Source organism: Scyliorhinus torazame, chromosome 2, assembly GCF_047496885.1.
Source record: "Scyliorhinus torazame isolate Kashiwa2021f chromosome 2, sScyTor2.1, whole genome shotgun sequence".
NCBI classification, from domain to species: domain Eukaryota; kingdom Metazoa; phylum Chordata; class Chondrichthyes; order Carcharhiniformes; family Scyliorhinidae; genus Scyliorhinus; species Scyliorhinus torazame.
Window position 1 is genome coordinate 109,601,094 of NC_092708.1, and position 24,006 is coordinate 109,625,099.

At 43.9% G+C, this 24,006-nt stretch overlaps 1 protein-coding gene across 3 annotated transcripts in view; it reads right to left on the reverse strand.

Annotated features, from left to right (window-relative positions):
* arl6ip6 (ADP-ribosylation factor-like 6 interacting protein 6) overlaps positions 1 to 24,006 on the reverse strand; it is a 431,072-nt gene that overhangs the window by 345,350 nt on the left and 61,716 nt on the right. For 2 of the 3 annotated variants that reach the window (XM_072475421.1, XM_072475416.1), the window contains exon 4: positions 17,055 to 20,675. The exons of the other annotated variant lie outside the window; for it this stretch is intronic. In XM_072475421.1, the coding sequence (XP_072331522.1) occupies positions 20,582 to 20,675 (94 nt within the window). In that variant the 3' untranslated portion in view covers positions 17,055 to 20,581. Of the gene's footprint in view, positions 1 to 17,054; positions 20,676 to 24,006 lie in introns of those variants that run through there. 3 annotated transcript variants of the gene reach the window in all.

Genomic DNA, 24,006 nt, shown 5'->3' on the forward strand with positions numbered 1-24,006 from the left:
TCATGCTTCGTGCTTTATTTCCAGGCCGACATCTCCCACCCAAAATCAAATGACTGCTTAGTGAAATATGTTTCTACAAGTACCCCAGTCAGCAATTCATAGTCGGAGTACTCCCAGATACAGAACTTATCAGATAATTCCTGTGTACCCTATGGGAATCTCCGCACCTTTCCATTGGTCCATTGTTACAAAACTGATTCATGTTTGCCCCATTCTGAACTCGGCTCTGGGGCAATGGGTATGGGTTTGGGAACTCCATCCATCCCAGTAAGGGGGAAATGCATCTGTTCAAGCACAGCTCATAGGAAGCACTGAGTCAATGAACCCACAAAGAGACCAACTTCAGGATTGACGTTCCGAATCGGATGCATCTTCAATGTCTGCCACTGTTACGATTGTCAATGAATCTTGAATTTCTATTACCATTAACCTTGTCCATAGTGGTTGAATTTCTGCTACAGTTAATCTTGTTGATGACTGTTGAGTTCCTGTTACCCTTAACGTGGTCAATCAATCAGATCACTTTCCACTCAGTTTCTGAGATCAGTCACTCTCTCAGTGAGACTGACATTGCGATCAATGGTGAGCCTTGCTCCTTCCCCATCTGTCCAAAATCCAGGTGTGTTTCCCAGAATGCCCTCACTCCCCCTTCAAACACCAGGAGTCAGCGATCAAAAGACTCGCACACTGATCTGTGCAGAGATTTTTATTACAAGTTATTTAGATCTCTGTATAACAGCAAAATATAGAAAATATATTTTTATTTTTTAAAATAAATTTAAAGTACCCAATTCTTGTTTTTTTCAATTAAGGGGCAATTTAGCGTGGCAATCCACCTCCCCTGCACATTTTGGGTTGTGGGGGGGAGACCTATGCAGACACGGGGAGAATGTGCAAACATCTCACGCACAATGACTTGGATCTGCAGCACCGTGAGGCAGCAGAAAATATATTTTTATTTGCAATTTTTGACATTTAATAATACGAAGTACCAACAGTGAATGTGACATTTTAAAAAGTAACTATGGAGAATCTATTGTGAACGTGGCGTGGGTCGCGAGACTCGGCCATTTAGTAAAAGTGAGTGGCCGGGAAAAAACGTTTGAAAAACACTGATCTAAACGCTTCTTAAATCTTGTTAGGGTTCCCGCCTCTGCCACCCTTGCAAGCAGTGAGTTCCAGATTCCTACCACCCTCTGGATGAAAACGTTTTTCTACAAATCCCCTTTAAATCTCCTGTTCCTTTGCTTAAATCTGTGCTCCCTGGTTATTGACCCCACTACTAAGAGGTCAATAATTTACCCTATCTATATCCGTCATAATTTTGCACACCTCGGCCTTCTCTGCTCAAAGAAAAGTTAGCCGATCCACACCTCTCTTCATAGCTTAAACACTCCAGGCCAACATCCTAGTCAATCTCCTTTGCACCATTTCTAGTGCAATCACAATCTTCCTATAGTGTTGTCGCCATCTAAGATGGCCACCTGCAAAGGACCATGGGCATTATGGCCAACCCAGGACTCAGACTGATAAAGAGCCTATGTATATTTGAAACACAGGTAACCAGACCTGATCGAAACCCCTGCTCGTTTGCATTTTAATGGCCTATTTTCCCAGGACAAAAGAACTCCAATCAAGAACCGGTACAGCCACAGACTGATCGGCGCCACTCTCCTTACTCAGAATGCCCAACTGCCAAGGTCAATGACCGCTAAGGACCCACCCAGCCACCAAGGCACCCGCCCCTTTATTGGCCGAAATCGAAGACAGTGATCAGAGCCCTGTCGAACTATTGGGTCCAAGGTTAAGGACCGCCCCAAAGAGCGCAAAATCCCAGACGGATAAACGAGGACACAGCCATGTGATCTGTCTCTTTTGGATCCAGCCTGTGCCAACCCAATCGTAGCAGGAACAGCCAGCCAAGTTCAAGACCAACGATCGCTACCTGACGGATGAGCCCATCAAAGACAGAGCCACTTTCTTCGAACCAGCCAAGTGAAATCCAGATAAAGGCCTTATCCATTTGCACAGTGCCGATCGCCCTGAAGTTAAGTATAGGTTATTGTAGCTGATAGGTGTAGCTGATAGGTGTAGTTTAACTTGTAGTAGATATTGTGTTTGCATGTTGAGATAACTCTTGTGTATGTAAATAAACCATCTTTTGAACTAACTAACTGGTTGTGTGGTCATTTGATCGATATAAGGGAAGGCTTGTGGTTCAACAACATTATCAAATCAGAGCAACAGTGTGGTGACCAGCACGTCACACAGTACTCTAGCTGTGGCTTAATGAGTTTTATACAGCTCCATCATCATCACCGTTCTCTTATACCCTATGCCTCAACTTATGAAGGCAAGTATCCCTTATGCCGTCGTAACCACTTATCAACCTGCCGCGTTGCCTTCAGGGATCTTTGGACATCCACTACAATGTCTCTCTGGTCCTTTGTACTTCCTAGCATCCTACCGTTCATTGTAAACACCCTTGCCTTGTTAGTCCTCCCAAAATGCATCACCCCACACTTTTCAGGGTTAAATTCCATTTGCCACTGTTCAGCCCATCTATATCATCCTATAATCTAAAGCTTTCCTCCTCGCTATTTACCTCACCACCAATCTTTGCGTTATCTGTGAACTTACTGATCACCGCCCCCCCCCCCCCACCCCACACATTGACATCTAGATCATTCTTGGACACTACAAACAGCAAGGGACCCAGCACCGATCCCTGTGGTATACCACTGCACACAGGCTTCTAATCACCAAAACAACCTTAGATCATCACCCTCTGCCTCCTGTCACGAAGCCAGTTTTGGATTCAATTTGCCAAATTTCCCTGGGTTCCATGGGCTCTTACCTTTTCGATCAGTCTCGCATGCGGGACCTTGTCAACAGCCTTACTGATGTCCATGGAGACCAGGGTTTTACAAAGTGTGGGTCACGACCTGTGGGTGGGTCACGGATGGGTGTCAGGATGGTTGCAGAGCAATGGGTCACAACTTTCCCAATAGTGGGAGAAGTAACCAACAGCCGCTACCAGCTTTTAAATTGAGAATAGTGGCTGCTGTCACCTTTGAAATGAAAAGTAAGGAGGCTGTGTGCAGTTTTTCGTCCAGAAACAGCAGTAGTGAGCAGGTCAGCGCCGTGCACGTACACTTGACATCAAGCGCTCTCCACATACGTGCTTTCGGCGCCAAATCACGGAGCAGAGCTGCTTCCATTTTTTACCTACGGGCAAGCAAGGCAAGAGGACTCAGAAAATGGATCGTTTTATTAAAAGTAAGGGTCAGCCAGAGACTTAAATAGGCAGTGTACCTACCGGATAGGAACTCACAAAAGAATCTGCTGGAGAGTGGTGCTCGGTAGAGTCCAGGGCAGGACAGACTACTGCTCGTACTAGTGTTCTTTTTGTACAAAATTCCAGGGCCTCTGGTTAACAGCCTATAAAGAAGAAACTTAATTTGGGAACAAAGCAGTGTAAAGATGATTTCTTGAGGTATGGTTTTGCCAATTGCACCAATGTAAATAAGGATGCAAAGCCCATGTGTATTATATGCAGGGAAGTATTGGAAAATGAGAGCAGTTTCAGATTTGAAAGAGAAGTAGTGGGTGAAAAATTAATTTTGAGGTCGAGACTCCAAAGTTAGTTATTAACTTATAACTAACTACAAATTAAAAGACTACACTGCTGTCTCTGACATGTGATACGACTTTAAAAACACACCAAAAGTCCATGAGGCTGTCAGCATTCCGGACAAGCAGCTCCCAGGAGTAAAACAAGCTTTTTGTTGCTATTGCCCTTCACGATGACCTGCATGTGCGAGGTTGGATTTTCCGTTTTCATAAAGATGAAGACTGCACAACGCAACTGGTTGAAGATTGCACCTGATATACGTATTACCCTCTCCTCCTTTGAACCTGATTCAAGGGAGATAGGTCCAAGCAGGCACCCCTTTTGCATTAAAGGTAAGCGAATGTGACATGTGTCACGAAGGTCGGCTGGTGAGTGCCGAAGGTCGGCATGTTGGCAAAAGTGGGTCCCGGGAAAATATTTTTTGAGAAACACTGATGTAGACTACATCAAATGCACTGCCCTCATCTGCACACCTGGTCACCTCTTCAAAAAATTAAAACAAATTTGTTAGACACAACCTCCCTGACAAAGCCATGATGACTATCCTTGATTAATCCTTGCCTCTCCAAGTGGAAATAAATTCTATCCTTCAGAATTTTTGCCAATAATTCCCAGACCACTGAGGCTCACTGGCCTGTAATTACCTGTTTTTTCCCTACTTTGCTTCTTGAATAAAGGTACCACACTAGCTGTCCTGCAGTCCCCTGGCACCTTTCCTGTGGGCAGAGAGCATTTGAAAATTAGCGTCAGATATCCTGCCATCTCTTGCCTTGCCTCACACAGCAGCCTAAGATACATCTCATCTGGGCCTGGGGTTTATTCGACTTTTAAGCCCACTTGAGCCGCGAACATCTCCTCCCTCTCAATGTGAATCTGTTCATATGGGCGACACGGCAGCACTGTGGTTAGCACTGTTGCTACACAGCGCCAGAGTCCCAGGTTGGGTCACTGCCTGGGTGGAGTTTGCACGTTCTCCCCTGAGTCTGCGTGGGTTTCCTCCGAGTGCTTCAGTTTTCTCCTTGAAGTCCCGAATGACGTGCTGCTAGGTAATTTGGACATTCTGACTTCTCCCTCAGTGTACCCGAACAGGCGCCGGAATGTGGCAACTGGGGACTTCATAATAATTTCACTGCAGTATTAATGTAAGCCTACTTGTGACAATGAAGATTATTATATCACAGTCTCCCTCCCTGCTTTCTACACCTACATCATCCTTCTCCATAGATGCAAAGTACTCTTTTAATACCTCCCAATATCTTTCAGCTCCACACACTTGTAAATAAAGTTAATAATCAGGTTTACTTGTTTTTCTCTTCTCAAAGACCTTGGAGTGAACCCTTCAGGAGCCAGCTGAAGACCTGTCTTGTCGGACTAAAATCCTATGGCAAACTGCAAAACAACACACGAACCTGGCTCCTCCCCATAATCATGTCATCTGCAGTCAAAGCATAAGGTATCCTTCTGTCTCCTCCCACAGGATGTCCCATGACCTGTTTACTCAGGACTGAGCTTCTGCCAGGGCTGTATCCGCCACGTGTGGGAGAGCGGCACTGGCCCCGGGGGAGGGGCGCAGGGCGACTGCAGCCCCCCGGAGCCAGTGGCTGCTCCTGCCCCGGGTGCCGACAGGTGCACTCAATTTCCTTTTTGAATGACTCCCAATGCTCTGATGTGGATCTTCCGACAAGGAGGTGCTCCTAGTTCACTTTGGCCAGATCTTGTCTTATCCCGTTAAAATCAGCCTGCCTCCAGTTCAGAAATCCTATTTCCGGTCCATCTTTGCCCTTTTCCATAACTACCTCAAATTCTTTAATACCTTAGGTGAACAAAAATGAATCAATCTCAGTTTTAAAATTAATCATTGATCGAGCACCAATTGTAAATTGTGGAACTGAATTCCAAACTTCTACCATTCTTTGCGGAAAGGATTGTTTCCTAACTTCACTCTAACCAGTAGAAATTGTTTCTTTCAGTCTACCCTACCTGTTCCCCTTAATATTTTGAAAACTTCCATTAAATCATCCTTCAACTTTCACATTTCCAGGGAATATGACAGTGTTTTGTTTAATAAAAGAAAAATATATAGATGCTAGAAATATGAAATAAAAACAAAGTGCTGGAAAAACTGGCAGGCCTGGCAGCATCTCTGCATAAAGAAGCTGTGTTAACATTTCAAATCAAACATGACTGTTGTACAGAGAAGAGTCTGATTCAACAGAAAATGTTAACCCTGTTTTCCATGTGGCTCTACCTTGTGAGTCCAGGTGTCATTCTGGTAAATCTACTCTGCATTCCCTTCAAGGCCAATATATCTTTCTGTAGCCACCTGGGTTGGCCACTTCCCGACTTAAAATGGAGATCCGCAAAGACTACAGGGAAATTCAGCCAACACAGGCAAAAACTAGCAAGTGCAGAAATCCTATGTATTAGAACTTGCAAAAGCCCAGATAGCACTGAAACGCACAGCCATCTGCATACTAATGAGCGATCTCCGGGTACAATTGAAACATGTAAGGTGAATAAGGGCAAGCCAGACTCCTCGGCGCCAGCAGGAGCCAAGACAAAGGAAGGCTCACGGACACTCAGGGACCGCCCAGCGATCAGGGAACAACTCCAGTATTGGAGAAATCGATCCAAGCGATCAGAACGTAGTCCAATCACTTGGAACCAGGTACGGGGTCTGCCCAAAGGGGCGGGAAGCCCCTGGGGACTATAAAATAGAGTCCCCAAGTTCAAATCGTCCTTCTTGGCAGGGTCACTCAGCAACTCGACTGGGCTGGTCATGTGGAGCATGCGAGGGTTGAATGGGCCAGTCAAGAGGGCGCGAGGTGTTCGCACACTTGAAGTGAATGAAGGCAGATGTGGCCATGCTACAAGAGACACAACTGAAGGTGGGGGACCAGATTCGGCTGAGGAAGAGATGGGTAGAGGAAGTGTTTCATTCAGGCAGGTTCTGGGGAAGATTCCGGACCTGGACACTCTTTATGGCGGGGGGGGGGGGGGGGACTGTAATAAAGTCCCGGGATCCGAGATTGGACTGGTCGAGCTCGAGATCGGGGAGGGTGTTGGCTACAGCTGAGAAGATCAGGGGTTCATGGAGCACATGGGGGGGGTGGGGGGGGGGGTGGATCCGTGGAGATTTGGGAGGGTGAGGGCGAAAGAATTTTCGTTTTACTCCCATGTGCGCAAGCTGCACTCCTGAATAGATTTTTTCATAATGGATAAGGCGTTGTTGGCAGGGGTGGTGGATGTCGAATATTCGGCAATAGTGGTGGCGGACCATGCCCCACACTGGGTGGATTTACAAGTGAGCAAGGGGGGATGGGGGGGCACGCCCGCAATGGAGGCTGGATGTGGGACTGTTAGAGGAGGAAGAGGTGTGTGAGCGGGTGAGGAAGACCATCCAGGGGTACGTTGAGGTTAATAACACGGGGAGGTTTCAGCAGGTACGGTTTGGGAGACACTGAAAGCAGTGGTCAGGGTGAGTGTATTTCAATTCGGGCACACAGGGACAAGTCAGAGCGATTGGAGACAGAAAGGCTAGTGGAGGAAATCCTGCAGGTGGGCAGGAAGTATGCAGAGGCCCCAGAGGAAGGACTGTTAAAGGAACGCCAGAGGCTGTAATTGGTATTCGGGCTGTTAATCACGGGTAAGGCGGTTGGGCAGTTGCGAAGGGTGAGAGGGGCGGTATACGAGTATGGGGAGAAAGCGAGCAGGATGTTAGCGCACCAATTGAGGAAGTAGGAGGCGGCGAAAGAAATTGGGAAAGTGAAGGACACAGGAGGAAACACGGTCTTGTACCCAGCGGGGGTGAATGGGGTGTTTAGGGAGTTTTGTAGCAAATTGTATAAGTCGGAACCCCCAGCCGGGGAAGAGGGGTGAGGAGGTTTCTGGGAGGGCTGGAGTTCCCGATGGTTGATGAGAAGCTGGTGGAGGGCTTGGGGGCCCCAATTGAGCTTGTAGAAGTGGTAGAGGGGTTGGAGGCAATGTAAGCAGGTAAGGCTCTGGGCTGGATTGGTACCCGGTGGAATTCTATAAGATGTCCTCAGGGGTTTTGGCACTGTTGCTAGTAAGGATCTTCAATGAAGCAAAGGAGTTGGGAGAGCTCCCCCCCGACTTTGTCACAGGTGTCGATCTCCCTCATTTTAAAATGGAATAAGGATCCAGAAAATTGTGGGTTGTATAGGTCGCTCTCTCTGTTAATTGTGGATGCCAAACTACTGGCGAAGATCCTGGCCACAAGGATCGAGAACTGCATCCCAGGGGTAATAGGGGAGGACAGACGGCGTTTAAGGGGCGGCACTTGGCGACCAACATTAGGAGGTTTCTTAATAGAACATTACAGCGCAGTACAGGCCCTTCGGCCCTCGATGTTGCGCTGACCTGTGAAACCACTCCAAAGCCCATCTACACTATTCCCTTATCGTCCATATGTCTATCCAATGACCATTTGAATGCCTAGTGTTGGCGAGTCCACTACTGTTGCAGGCAGGGCATTCCACGCTCTTACTACTCTCGGAGTAAAGAACCTACCTCTGACATCTGTCTTATATCTATCTCCCCTCAATTTAAAGCTATGTCTCCTGGTGCTAGACATCACCATCCGAGGAAAAAGGCTCTCACTGTCCACCCTATCCAATCCTCTCATCATCTTGTATGCCTCAATTAAGTCACCTCTTAACCTTCTTCTCTCGAACGAAAACAGCCTCAAGTCCCTCAGCATTTCCTCATAAGATCTTCCCTCCATACCATGCAACATTCTGGTAAATCTCCTCTGCACCCTTTCCAATGCTTCTACATCCTTCCTATAATGCGGCGACCAGAATTGCACGCAATACTCCAAATGCGGCCGCACCAGAGTTTTGTACAGCTGCAACATGACCTCATGGCTCCGAAACTCAATCCCTCTACCAATAAAAGCTAACACACCGTACGCCTTCTTAACAACCCTCTCAACCTGGGTGGTAACTTTCAGGGATCTATGTACATGGACACCGAGATCTATCTGCTCATCCATACTGCCAAGAATCTTACCATTAGCCCAGTACTCTGTCTTCCTGTTATTCCTTCCAAAATGAATCACCTCACACTTTTCTGCATTAAACTCCATTTGCCACCTCTCAGCCCAGCTCTGCAGCTTATCTATGTCCCTCTGTAACTTCCTTCCGCACAGTCCACAACTCCACCGACTTTAGTGTCATCTGCAAATTTACTCACCCATCCTTCTACGCCCTCCTCCAGGTCTTTTATAAAAATGACAAACAGCAGTGGCCCCAAAACAGATCCTTGTGGTACACCACTAGTAACTAGACTCCAGTCTGAACATTTCCCATCAACCACCACCCTTTGTCTTCTTCCAGCTAGCCAATTTCTGATCCAAACGGCTAAATGACCCTGAAGTATTTGCTGCAGTAGCCTACCGTGGGGAACCTTATCAAATGCTTTACTGAAATCCATATACACCACATCAACTGCTTTACCCTCATCCACCTGTTTGGTCACCTTCTCAAAGAACTCAATAAGATTTGTGAGGCACGACCTACCCTTCACAAAACCGTGTTGACTATCTCTAATCAAATTATTCCTTTCCAGATGATTATACATCCTATCTCTTAGAAACCTTTCCAAGATTTTGCCCACAACAGAAGTAAGGCTCACTGGTCTATAGTTACCGGGGTTGTCTCTACTCCCCTTCTTGAACAAGAGGACAACATTTGCTGTTCTCCAGTCTTCTGGCACTATTCCTGTAGACAAAGATGACTTAAAGATCAAAGCCAAAGGCTCAGCAATCTCCTCCCTAGCTTCCCAGAGAATCCTAGGATAAATCCCATCCGGCCCAGGGGACTTATCTATTTTCACACTTTACAGAATTGCTAACACCTCCTCCTTATTAATCCCAAGCCCTTCTAGTCTAGTAGCCTGAATCTCAGTATTCTCCTCGACAACATTGTCTTTTTCCTCTGTGAAAACTGACGGAAAATATTCATTTAGCACCTCTCCTATCTCCTTGGACTCCAAGCACAACTTCCCGCTTCTGTCCTTGACTGGCCCTACTCTTACCCTAGTCATTCTTTTATTCCTGACATATCTATAGAAAGCTTTAGGGTTGTCCTTGATCCTACCTGCTAAAGACTTCTCATGTCCCCTCCTGGCTCTTCTTAGCTCTCTCTTTAGGTCCTTCCTAGCTAACTTGTAACTCTCGAGCGCCCTAACTGAACCTTCATGTCTCATCTTTACATAAGCCTCCTTCTTCCTCTTGACAAGTGTTTCGACTGCTTTAGTAAACCACCGTTCCCGTGCTCGACCACTTCCTCCCTGCCAGACAGGTACATACTTATCAAGGACACGCTTTAGCTGTTCCTTGAACAAGCTCCACATTTCCATTGTGCCCATCTGCTGCAGTTTTCGTCTCCATCCGATGCATCCTAAGTCTAGCCTCATCGCATCATAATTGCCTTTCCCACAGATATAACTCTTGCCCTGCGGTATATACCTATCCCTTTCCATCACTAAAGTAAACGCAATGGAATTGTGGTCACTATCACCAAAGTGCTCACCTGCCTCCAAATCTAACACCTGTCCTGGTTTATTACCCAGTACCAAATCCAATATGGCCTCGCCTCTCGTTGGCCTATCTACATACTGTGTCAGGAAACTCTCCTGCACACATTGGACAAAAACAGACCCATCTAAAGTACTCGAACTATAGTGTTTCCAGTCAATATTTGGAAAGCTAAAGTCCCCCATAACAACTACCCTGTTGCTTTCGCTCCTATCCAGAATCATCTTTGCAATCCTTTCTTCTACATCTCTCGAACTTTTCAGAGGCCTATAGAAAACCCCTAACAGGGTGACCTCTCCTTTCTTGTTTCTAACCTCAGCCCATACTACCTCAGTAAACGAGTCCTCATCAAACATCCTTGCTGCCACCGTAATACTGTCCTTGACTAACAATGCCATCCCTCCCCCTCTTTTACCACCTTCCCTGAGCTTACTGAAATGTCTAAAACCCGGCACCTGCAACAACCATTCCTGTCCCTGCTCTATCCATGTCTCCGAAATGGCCACAACATCGAAGTCCCAGGTATCAACCCATGCCGCAAGTTCACCCACCTTCTTCCGGATGCTCCTGGCATTGAAGACACATTTTAAACCACCTTCCTGCCTGCCGGTACACTCCTAAAACTTTGAAATCTTACTCATGACCTCACTACTCTCAGTCTCCTGTATACTGAAGCTACAATTCAGGTTCCCAAGCCCCTACTGAACTAGTTTAAACTCACCCGAAGAGCATTAGCAAATTCCCCCCCCCCCCCCCCCCCCCAGGATATTGGTACTCCTCTGGTCCAGGTGTAGACCATCCCGTTTGTAGAGGTCCCACCGACCCCAGAATGAGCCCCAATTATCCAGAAATCTGAAACCCTCCCTCCTGCACCATCCCTGTAGCCACGTGTTCAACTCCTCTTCTCTCCCTATTCCTCATCTCGCTATCACGTGGCACGGGTAACAACCCAGAGATAACAACTTTGTTGGTCCTAGATCGAAGTTTCAACCCTAACTCCCTGAATTCCTGCCTTACATCCCTATCCCTTTTCCTACCTATGTCGTTGGTACCTATGTGGACCGTGACTTGGGGCTGCTCCCCCTCCCCCTTAAGTTTGGTTGCTATACCAGGCACCGGTGGCGAGTGTGTGGACGAACCGGGTGACATCTGACTACTTCAGGTTGTACCGGGGGATGAGGCAAGTATTTCCACTTTCCTGACTGTTGTTTGCCTTGGCTATAGAGCCGTTAGCATTGAGGTTGTTGAGTGTCTGGCAGGGGATGGTGCGGGGGGGGAGGGGGGGGAGTGGAACACAGGGTCTCGCTCTTCACGGACGATCTGCTCCTGTACATATTAGACCCGCTGAGGGGAATTGGAGGGATTATGGGGATATTGGAGGAATTTGGCCGGCTTTCGGGATACAGATTGAATATGGGTAAGAGTGAGATATTTGCGATCCAGGCGAGAGGGCAGAAGAGATTGGGTGAGATGCCATTCAAGGTGGTGGGAGGGAGCCTTTGATATTTGGGTATCCAGGTGGTGTGGGAGTGGGAACAGCTGTATAAACTGAATTTGGGTCGGTTGGTGGATCAGATGAAGGGGGACTTTCGGAGGGGAAACGGGCTCCCGTTGTCATTGGCGAGGTGGGTTCAAACAGTTAAAATGATGGTCCTCCCAAAGTTTCTGTTTATTTTCCAGAGCCTCCCAATTTTTATCCCAAGGCGTTCTTCAAAAAGGTGAATGCAGAGATCTTGGGATTTGTTTGGGTGGGGAAAACCCCGCGGGTGAAAAAGGTGCTGCTGGAGCGGGGGCGGGCTGGCTCTGCCAAATTGTATTGACTACTACTGTGCGGTGAATATTGCGATGGTCAGGAAGTGGGTAGTGGCCGGTAAGGGAGTGGATGGAGGCGGCCTCATGCAAGGACACATGTTTGGGGGCACGGTTAATGGTACCTCTGCCATTCTTGCCTGCTCGATACTCCACAAGCCTGGTAGTAGTGGCAGCTCTGATGGATTGGGGACAGTGGAGGCAGCATATGGGGTTAGAGGTGGGGTTGATGTGGGCACCGATATGTGACAACCACCAGTTTGCTCCGTGTGTGTGTGTGTGTGGCTGGACAGGGATGGGGTTTCAGAGATGACAGAAGACGGGGATCGAGAGATTTGGGGATCTATTTATTGATGTGGGTTTCCCGAGCTTGGTGAAGGAGTTTGAGTTGTCAGGGGGGGAATGGGTTCCTGTATCTGCAGGCGAGGGATTTTGTGCGGAGGCAGGTTTCGACCTTCCCGCACCTGCCTCCCCAGCTAGTGTCGAGAACAGAAGTGGGCGAAGGGAAGGTCTCAGAGATCTATAAGGAGCTGGTGGAGTGGAAAGGGGCCCCGATACGGGAGGGGAAGAGCAAGTGGGAAGAGCTGGAAGGGGAGTTGGAGGTCGGTTTATGGGAGGAAGCCCTGAAGAGAGTTAATGCATCTTCGTCGAGCTCCAGGCTTAGCATGACAGTTTAAGGTGGTCCACAGGGCACACATGACTGTGGCACGGATGAGCAGGTTCTTTGAGGAGGAGCATGGGTGTGGGCGCTGTGCAGGGGGATCCTGCTAACCATGTCCATATGTTTTAGGCATGTCTGAGGCTGAGGGGTTTCTGGCAGTGGTTTGCTGACGTCATGTCAGAGGTTTTAAAAGTGAGGGTGGTGCCGAGTCCAGAGGTGGCGATCTTTGGTGTGTTGGAAGACCCGGGAACCCAGGGGGTGAGAGACGCCATTGCCTCCCTGGTGGCCTGGAGACGGATCTTACTAGGGTGGAGGGACTTGGAGCCCCCGAAGTCGGGGGTGTGGGTTAGCAACATGGCAGGGTTTCTCAGACTCGAGAAAATTACACTTTAAATTTGCCTTGAGGGGGTCATTGCAGGGGTTTGCTCGGAGATGGCACCCATTCGACTTCTTCGAGAAAAATTAAGCTATGACCAGGGGGAGGGGGAAAGGCATGTGAGAGACGAGTATGGGCAGGAGAACCAACGGAGGGGTGGTTGGGGAAAGTGGCACTGTTTGTGTAAGCCATGTTGGCTGGGGTGTTGTGCTCGGGGGGTGGGGTTGTTGGTTATATTGTTGTGTTTGTCTTTTTGTTGAAAATTTGATGTGTAAAATTGTTAAAATTATAAATGCCTCAATAAAAAAATTTCTATAAACAAAATAGATGTTTCAACCAATAATAATCATTATTGTCACAAGTAGGTTTACACTAACACTGCAATGATATTACTGTGAAAAGTCCCTAGTTGTCACATTCCGGCGTCTGCTTGGGTACACTGAGGGACAATTCAGAATGTCCAAATTACTGAACAGCAGGTCTTTTGGGACTTGTGGGAGGAAACCCACGCAGACACAGGGAGAACCCAAGCCGGGAATTGAACCCGAGACCTTGGAGCTGGGAAGCAATAGTGTTATCCACTGTGCTACCGTGCCGCCAGTTTGTTTCAGCTTTCCCCTTGCCCTCAGACAAGTCTACTCTTCTTTAAATGCTATTACTCTTTTTTTGACTATCCTACTGGGAGCAAAATACCTGACTTGCAGTCTGAGGTCAGATCAGAACTCAACTCAAAAAGCTTTCTTAAAATGTCTGAATACCTTGACTACACCCAGCAATGACATCATCTCCCAAGCTGAAAACAAATCGCCAGGCTGAAAACACTTTCACTCCCCAGGGACTCCCCCCTAGTCAAACAACCTTGCATTAGCCTAGTCCGCTCTTACTCTGATCAATTTCACCTCTGGCTCCTAAAAGCTTTGTTCTCGCAAAATAAGATTCTTATTTCAAACTTAACTACTGCCGTCAAACACACTCTAACCCCAGGATTTAAACCTTTAAATTGCCAAATGTTTATAATCCAATATATCTAAATTCCTACATTTTTCATACTTTTGTCAAATTTGGATCTCTTCCCCATAATCTAAGTCATTGCAATTCTTTTTATCAGAATGGTTCCAGTGTTGAGACATTTTGCTCCATGGATAGATTGGAAAAGCTGGGACTTTTCTTCATAGAGGTTTGAGAGGAGATTTGAGACGTTTTCAAAATCATGTGCCGATATGGAGTTCTTCCTGCCCTCAGTCTGGTCTCAGTCATAGGCGGAGTCGAATTTATACATTCCTTTGTTTTATTTGTTGTTGAAAACCCCCATACCAAAAAGGGATGACATTCTAAATGGTGAACAGGGATTCTCACTCCCCCGACTCCGATGCAGGCTTCAATGGGTGCTATTCAGGTCAAACTATATTTTCAAGTTATCCCCCGGTATAACCCATACCTTCACCGAAGATTTCATCTACTTACCACTTAGTAGCATCGATCCTGGGTCCCGCATTGCTAAGTAAGTAAAGTAGACTTTGGAATAACCACTATTTCAGGTTAAATTAAGTTCTTTTATTATTATATTTTTTCTTTTAAAAGCTGCAATTACTTTCTTTCCAGAAAGGAAAAAGATCTTGCTTCTGGATCCTTCTGGTTGGTTGAAGGGACCTTCAGGCCCAACTTGACAATCAATCTTCTTTAAAATCTGGTCTTCTTTAGATGTATTCGCTGGTGAGCTTGGTTGCTATATCCCATCTTTCCCATGTACCGAGCTGAGAGAGCTAGCTATCTGTGAGCTGACTCTGCCTACTCTTTAAATTCTAGTCTTCCTTAGATGTATTAGCTGTTTTAGCTCCGCTGCTTTGTCTTATCTTTCCCATGACCGAGCTGACTGTAATCTGACTCTGAGCTGCTTGTTCCTTCGTTGCCTTGGAGTTCTGGTTCTGTGTAGTTCCTGCTCTGGTCTCTTGGTTTATATTCTCTTTCTAACAGTTAAGTTTTTATGACTTTATTGTAAAGTAACTCTTAATTTTCTTTGATTGTAAAAAGTATCTTTGATCTAAACATTCTAATACAACATAGATCTGATTACATTGTGTATTTTGTGATGTTCAAAGTTCCTTTGTGATATTCAAAAATGCTCTGGCTTCAAGAGGTGTGAATTTTGGTTTGGTTCCTATCATTTCTATAGTTTTATTTTCCAATTGTGTCCTCAGCTCATAATTGGCTTTGAATTTGGCTTTGAATTATGTTTCTCGTAGACTGATAATCTCGTTTTCTTTCATTTACCTGGTATTAGCACATTTTCACACCTAGAATTGTCACCAAGTTCAACTGAACCTCATCCATTCTTTTCCAGCTGCTTACTAAAATAGTTAATTTGAACGAAGGTGTGAAACATTGCTTTTAGCTGTATGCTAAAAATCCACTTGGTTATAACTTCAGAGGTTGACATTTATCACTTAGCTCAACTGAAACTATCATCCCTCCTTCTCCAGATGCTTATTAAGATAGTTACTTTCAATGAAGGTGTGAGCCATTGTTTTTGGCTTCATTCAAAATCCTGTGTGTTTGCTAAGCTTGCTTGAACAAGGATATCTGCATTTTACAATCCTGGTCTTTGCAGCTGCTGTTAACCTTTTGTTGGATCTTTCCCTGTATCCTCATGTTTCTCTCAGACCAGATATTACCAGACTTCCATGTATCAAATGACACATCTTTCCATATTTTCAATAACATATTTCAAATAGCTTGCAAGCTAGACTCACTCTGATAACTCAGGACCAACACTGTTCCTGAGATCCCCAGAGGAAGTGAGTGAAAACAAAGCACATAACATCTTATACACATGAACACAATCAAGTTTCACACACAACCAAATAAGGCAAGATGGCAAATGCAAGATTCTCATAGGTCTTTCTCACACATTCATTTACCTGGCCATATAAGCTGACCCCTGGGGCCCCTTTCACCCAGCAGCCTCTGCATAAAGAACCGGTCCTAATGGCTGCCCATCCCCCTTCTTCCTCTCTTGAATCCCACTTGCAGGCTGCACATTGAGATTTTACTCCTAACTTGGCCTAATTGCCCATCATGCCTTTCTGATCATTTCCTCACATGAGGAGTCTGGACAGAGTAAAGAGGGGGAAACTGTTCCTACTGATGGAAGGGAACACTGTACTGATGGAAGGGAACACTGATTTAAAGTGATTGACAAAAGAACCAGTGATGACAAAAGAAAAATCTTTCTGCATTGAGCGATTAATACCTGAAATGTACTGGCTGAGAATGTGGTGGAGATAGATACAGTTGTAACTTTCAAAAATAAATTAGATAATAATCTGAGGAGAAAGGCCAGCACGGTAGCACAAGTGGCTAGCACTATGGCTTCACAGCACCAGGGTCCCAGGTTTGATTCCCTGCTGGGTCACTGTCTGTGCAGAGTCTGCATGTTCTCCCAGTGTCTGCGTGGGTTTCCTCCTACAGTCCAAAGACGTGCAGGTTAGGTACATTGGCCAGGATAAATTGCCCTTAGTGACCAAAAATGTTGGGGGGGGGGGTGGTTACTGGGTTGTGGGGATAGGGTGGAAGTGAGGGCTTGGGTGGGTCGGTGCAGACTCGATGGGCCGAATGGCCTCCTTCTGCACTGTATGTTCTAAAAAATATTTGGAGGGCTATGGGAAAAAAGGTGGGGATTGGGAGTTGCTCTCAGGGAGCATGCATGATGGGCCAAATCACCTTCTTCTCGACTATAACTATTCTATGATTCCACAATACTATACTGTACAAAATATGTAACCTATTTAATGACAAACAATTCCCTACGCACTAAACAGAAAACCAAGGAATGGTGTCAAGGCTGCACTTTGTAGATTTTTTAAAGCAATCTACTATAATTGATGCATGCTCATACTACATAATGTTATTAACCATGAACTTCCATTATTTAATCTACAAGATGTTCCTTGTTTCCCCATAATTTATTCATTGCAATCATAAATGTACCTTGCCTCTAAAATCAATCAAGAAAATATTTTATGAATACTGAAGCACAATTTATTTGTAAAGATCAAATTTCAACCACGATGTATTACATCACACAATTTCATTTGAAGCTGTAATAGCCACAATACAGTAGTTTAACGCACTTATCTTACAGCGATATTTGAACCATGTCAGACCACTTTCAATGAAAGTTTCACTTGCTCTATTGGTTTTGCAGCGATCATGCAGGATTCCAACCTTGTTCCAATTTAACATCAAATCACGTCATAAAACTGCCCAGGAGTTAGCAATCTGTTGTACATGTGAAATAATGGCCAGTATGGCAAGTGAAAAATTCACTTTCATGTAATGTCCTTGAAATTAAGGGATATATTTTGGGAAGAGCATGTGAAGCTTTCGTCCCTCGGCATGGTGAATATAATTTCAGAGTATCAATGGTGACAGCAGTTCGCCCACATCACATAATTCTAATAATACCCACACAGATTTAAAAAATAACCATAGCTGAATTCTGCATTCTGGAGTAATACAGTGACATTTGGATTCTTGAGCTTTGTCAGTTCAGTGCAAGTATATTTAAATGCTAAATATAATGTCTGTTATAATTGAAAATGTTACCCACAGTGGATTGTCAAGAATGCAACAGTTTTCTCCAGATAGGTTCAGTCACTGCCTAAAGCTGCAGAATTATTTATTCCATTTCCTATAGGGAAGCACCATATCGCTGTTCAAGAATATCAACACAGAGAACAGAATGCAGCTTTTTGGAGGAATTAAAGAGGAGAGTGCACAGCTAACTATTATACCATAGCCCACCACTCCACAACAATATATCAGTAGCTATGGGAATTATGTAGGAACAGTTTAACAATAAACAGTAGTTTCCGCTTCTGCCTCTTCTGGCGAAACACAGATTATAGTAATTCTGTACATTCATTATAAATTAGATTCAATCAATAATCAGGAATTAAGTAATAAAAATAAGATTTCAATTTTTACACTTTTGCAGAAATTCAATCTTCTACCAGTATCTAGCAAAGTGTTTCAGAATGCTGTTACATTACAAGTGCTTACAAATGTTGTATGGGGTACAGAAAAATGCAACATTGGACAACTGAACTCACAAATCTGAAGGAAGTTTGAAATTATTACTTCCAATTCTCCCCTGGTTATTTTTGTATTACAAATACCAATTAAGTTCTGGAGTGAAATAAGTTCAATACCAATGTCAAGACCTTAATCAGCTCTATTCTACGAATAGTGGTGAGTGGAAATGAGTGCAGATTTCTCAAGTATCAGCTACTGTACTTCAATATTTGACCAACATAAATATTGTTTTGTAGCTAATAGAAAAAAAATGCGATTTTGTACAATCAAAAGTAACTCGAATCTATGATTTGAAAAGCAATTTTACCCAATATTAAATTTTTTAAAATATAAATGTAAACCTGCTTACAATTCTGTCATTTTACTGTATTGACAAATGTATGAGTTCCTACTTAGAGTCGTTCTTAGAATCAGTGATTTGACTAAATAACATGAGGTTAACCTTATAACATTCACAGGCATCTCAAAAGGTGAACATGCCATTGTGAAATTCTTTGCTAAAATTGGCATTAACTTAGCAATCATACATTTAAGAACATTTGTACTAAAATAAGTAAATACATGTATTTTTTTTATAAAAGGTCATTTACTGTATAAGTGGAAATGTATCTATCAGATCAGAACTGATAATATACCAACTTCATATTTCCTATAAACCAAATTTAATCTTAACAGATTTAGAATCTACTAAAATATTGTGTATAAAAGGCTGTATTAAAGTTTAGAGGTTGTATCCTTGTTAATTAGAAAAGTGATCGGTTTTCTCCCTGGATCTCCATCATAATGAATGCTACCAAATAGAAATCACCATTATATAAAGCTAATTTGAATGGAAACTAATATTTACATTATGAAAATGTAGCCCAGAATACACATAGAAAAGAGAAAACAAATCAGATGAAAGAGACATGTTGTACAATCCACCAGCTTTCACCTGATCCTACTCCATTCTAGCTGCTCTCCCAGAAGCCTGGCCCTCAGACAGTCTACAGGTGTATGTTGTAGTAGTTTTGATGTGTCATATTAAACCCATGTGTGGCTTTGGGTTTTTTCCAAGAGCGAGAGTAGGGATGAGGTGCAGGAGGGAGAGAAAGCGAATTGAAGATAGACAATTGGAAGGAAGAGGATTCTTCACTTCCCATGAGCAATGCCACAAGACATCCATTAGAAAAAAAGGGCACAAAAATTAATATTCTGTGGCACAAATTATAATTTATCAATAGTGAAACTTAGTCCTCATGTAGAAATTGACTCATTGTAATAGTGAAGTGTTGCTAGAAAGATTGTATCAAAACCAAATTGGATTTGTACAATAATTGGAGTGCACTGGCAGCAATTAGTTATGCAAAATTCAAGGATCTTGGGGTGACAACTGAATATTTAAAGCAAACTACTTTTCAACATCTTAGTTCAAAAAAAAAAGGTACGAAAAAATGTTGATGGCAACACTAAGCAATAAATTACAGTTGGAACATGAAGTGGTTTTAAGAATGGAGATAAAATGTCCATGTATATGGCAACAATTTCCTGAAATTGATTTATTACAGATGCCACTTAAATTTATTTAAAATATAACATAGGTAAATACCCGCATCATGTTAGCACACAAGATAATGAAAATGGATTTGAGAAGCTGAAAGCCAAATAGATCTGACCCAACCAATGAGTTAAGTTAATGTACCAATGAGTTAAGTTAATGTGCCAATGGGTTAGTGTTTAGTGACCAGTAAACGTCACAGTCATTCTGTCTACTTCTAGTAGCATAGATGGAAAGAATAAAGAATATTTTGTAGGTCAAGTTTTTGCATAGATTGGAGATCAGCAACAAAAAGAATTGCTTGAAATTGTAATAGCTTTGGATATCCAGGAAGTTACTTGCCTAAATGCAATTCGCAAGCATATCATTACAATCCTCCATTCCCATTTATAGCGAAGATTAAAGTCACAAGTGGATTCTGAAACCATAAGATTAAGGACTCTTGTCCAAATAATTTGACAATTTATCAACCAGTCCATAAAATGACTATATTCTCAAACAAATAAAAAGGTTTTAAACTGCAACATAAAAAGACACTGGGCAAGATTTTCTGTCGTCCCCACGGTGTGTTTCTTGGTGGCCAGCGGCAGGATCTTTTAGACTCGCTGTTGTCAATGGGAAACCCGCGATGGGGGTGTGCTGTCGGTAGAAGATTCCGCCGGCTTGAACAGCCAGAAGATCTCACTCACAATTGAAAATGATGCAAAATAACAGCATTAATGCTGAAGTTAATGTCAATAAAATGATGTTAACAATATAGAAGTTCATCTTGAAGTTAAATGCAATTAAAAAATAACAGATACTGCAACTTCATTTCAAACTGTCCTGGAAGGAGTGTATTATTTCTAGAATAAAGCTTGCTTTGTCTGGATGGAGGTCAACAGTAGTCGGTGCTATTGGCAAAGTTGATTTCAGGTGAACCACCAAATTACAGCCAAAGCTGTGGTGATGCCATTCAGGATTGCCATATTGTAGCCCATATGGAACGAATGGCCTGTTAATTTCCTGAAAACAGAACATTGAAAATTATATTATTTAAGAATTAGATAAGTTGAGAGGCCTAATAACTAATATTAAAAGCATGGCAATACTGCATACGAGTAGCTCATCTAAATTGAATAATTACACTGTGGCAATATTTCTTACATCATCTCAAAACATCTTTGTTTCCAGTTTACATGGAGTAATTCCACTTGGTTTCACATCCCTACTTCAGTAAATTAGCACTCAAAGTAAATAGGAAAAGTCAAGTGCAAACACTTCTACGGGCAGAAGAAATACAAAACTATTATTCCACAATATATTGCGTTTTTAGATTTCTTGTCAAATTTCAATACGGACATGAAACTGGCACTTTATGAAAAAAAATGCTTCGGTGGACAACTTCCAATTGGTCATTTTTAGTGCGCACAATATTTCAGAATTTTATCAGAACACCAGAGATCATAATACCTCAAGGAAAATACATAGAAATGTGCATGTTCAGAAGTGAAGTATAGTACAAGTTTCACAATACAACATTCGGATTGGGATTTTCATCTTGTTAACAGCACGTTTACTCAGAATTCCGTTTAGTGCAGAGGCAAGTTCCATTGGGATACGAGTTAGAACACTTAGAACATAGAACATACAGTGCAGAAGGAGGCCATGCGGCCCATCGAGTCTGCATCAACCCACTTAAGCCCTCACTTCCACCCTATCCCCGTAACTCAATACCCCCATCTCACCTTTTTGGTCACGAAGGGCAATTTATCATGGCCAATCCACCTAACCTTTGGTCTGTGAGAGGAAACCGGAGCACCTGGAAGAAACCCACGCAGACATGGGGAGAACGTGCAGACTCCGCACAGGCAGTGACCCAGCGGGGAATAGAACTTGCGACCCTGGCGCTAAGCCACAGTGCTATCCACTTGTGCTATTGTTTTGCCCCCTCACTGCTTTAGCAAATCTCACATAACTGGCTACTGGGGCCATGGTGGGGTTTGGTTCTTCAACCTTGTTCTGCCTGCTACATGCACACATGTGGCCCTCTTTCTCCTGATCATGTTCATCTTGCTGCACTAAATCAGTAATTTGTCCAACAGCAATGGAGAAAACTACTTTCATGATGCAGACATTGGATTCAAATTGTATGCTTGCAGTTGCAAGAGAATTCGCACCTCAAAGAAGTCAGGATTTCAGTCAGTTGTTGATGCCCATGTGACATGATACAGACTCTGTCAGTGCTACGCAAATTCAAAACTGATTCTAATAATAATAACAATCGCTTATTGTCACAAGTAGGCTTCAATGAAGTTACTGTGAAAAGCCCCTAGTCGCCACATTCCGGCGCCTGTTCGGGGAGGCCGGTACAGGAATTGAGCCTGCGCTGCTGGCATTGTTCTGCATTACAAGCCAGCTGTTTAGCCCACTGTGCTACATAAGCCCTTATGTTCAGCTATTCCCTTGATGAGAGTTTCCTACAGAGCATCCAACAAAAATGGCCCACAAGCATTATGCACAGTACTGTCCGTTTCATACAATAAAGTATTACAGCATCTATTGGCTGAATCATGCATGTGGTGCGCTAAATAAATTCTCAACTGCAGTTTTCTTCTCTCTGCACCTAGCCCTTACCCACCCCTATCCCACTCATATAGGAATACAAACTAACAGTAATTTTTTGCTGACCATTTTTATTTGATGTGATTGTCTTGTTGAGAGTTCTGTTGCAATGCTCGGCTTTTAAAATACAGAGGCCACATCAAATCAGCATTAAAGATGTCTTTGGGCTGATATGAGTTAAGGTTTCCAGAATATTATTATGCAGGGAGAGGTTTATGCTTCCGGTGGGAATGTAGTTTGCCTTCCCATTGATGGACCTGAAGCAGCTGATTCAGGTTATTGAGAGAAGGGTTAGCTCCAGGTTCTCCAGTGAATACATTCAACCTTTTTCAGTGAGACAAGCTCAGGCAGTGACACTGTTGATCATGGGAATAAATTGAAATGAAGCAGCAATTTCCGATGGGAATCTAAATTAACCAATCATTTGAAGGTGCAGCAAATTTTTGGTGTATTTTCAATGCAAACATTTTTGTGCAATATTAGATCATCATTTTGTGTGCGGTTTGACAAATGAATAAAATTGGCCTCTTTTTGAAAATAATTTCCAGAAATTTGTCAAACTATGTCTACACGTATAAAGTCCTCAGTAGCACACTTGCAAATTCATTACTATTTGGAAACCAATGAAACACCTTCAGATACCCAAAGTTGGAGAACCAGTGATGGAGGCGGGTGTCTTAACTTTATCTTTGAGAGAAAGGGAAGAGATAGAAGTTAAGGTGGCAAATCTACGCTTCGCAAATCTTAAAGTTGCAATTTAACATTTTGTTCAATTTCCCTCCTAATGGAAGAAGTTGGAAAAGTGAATAAGCCGGGTGGGAGGGATCTTTGATTGTGCTGCCCGCTTTCCACAGGCAGCGGGAGATGTGGACAGAGTCGATGGGGTGGCAGGTTTGTGTGATGGACTGGGCTGAGTTCACCACTACGTAGTTTCTTATGGTCTTGGGCCGAGCAGTTGCCATACCAGACTGTGATGCAGCCAGATAGGATGCTTTCTATGGTCTGTGAAAGTTTGAATGAGTCAATGTGGTCATGCAGAATTTTCTTAGTTTCCTGAGAAAGTATAGGCGCTGTTATGCTTTCTTGGTCGTAGCATCGACATGGGTGGACCAGGACAGATTGTTCATGATGTGCACACCTAAGAATCTGAAGCTGTCAACCAGCTCCACCTCAGCCCCATTGATGCAGGCAGGGTTCTGTACGATACTTTCCTTCCTGATGTCAATCACCAGCTATTTAGTTTTGCTGACATTGAGGGAGAGATTGTTGTCATTACACCACTCCACTGGGTTCTCAATCTCCCTCCTGTAATCTGACTCAGATGGTCGAGATCTGACCCACTACGGACATGTCATCAGCAAACTTGTAGAAGGAGTTGGAGCCAGATTTTACACATAGGGAATACAGTAGGAGGCTAAGTTTGCCACCTTGCAGGACCACGGTATTGAGGACTATCATGGAGAAGGTGCTGTTGTTTGTCCTTACTGATTGTGGACTATGGGTCAGAAAGTCGAGATCAAGTTGCAGAGTGAGGAGCCAAGTCCCGGTTTTTGGAGCTTTGATGTGAGCTTGGCTGGGATGATGGTGTTGAAGGTGGAGCTGTAGTCAATGAATAGGAGTCTGATGTAGGAGTTCTTGTTGTTGAGATACTCCAAGGATGAGTGTAGGGCCAGGGAGATGGCGTCAGCTGTGGAGGTATGCAAATTGCAGTGGAACTAGGCATTCTGGGGTA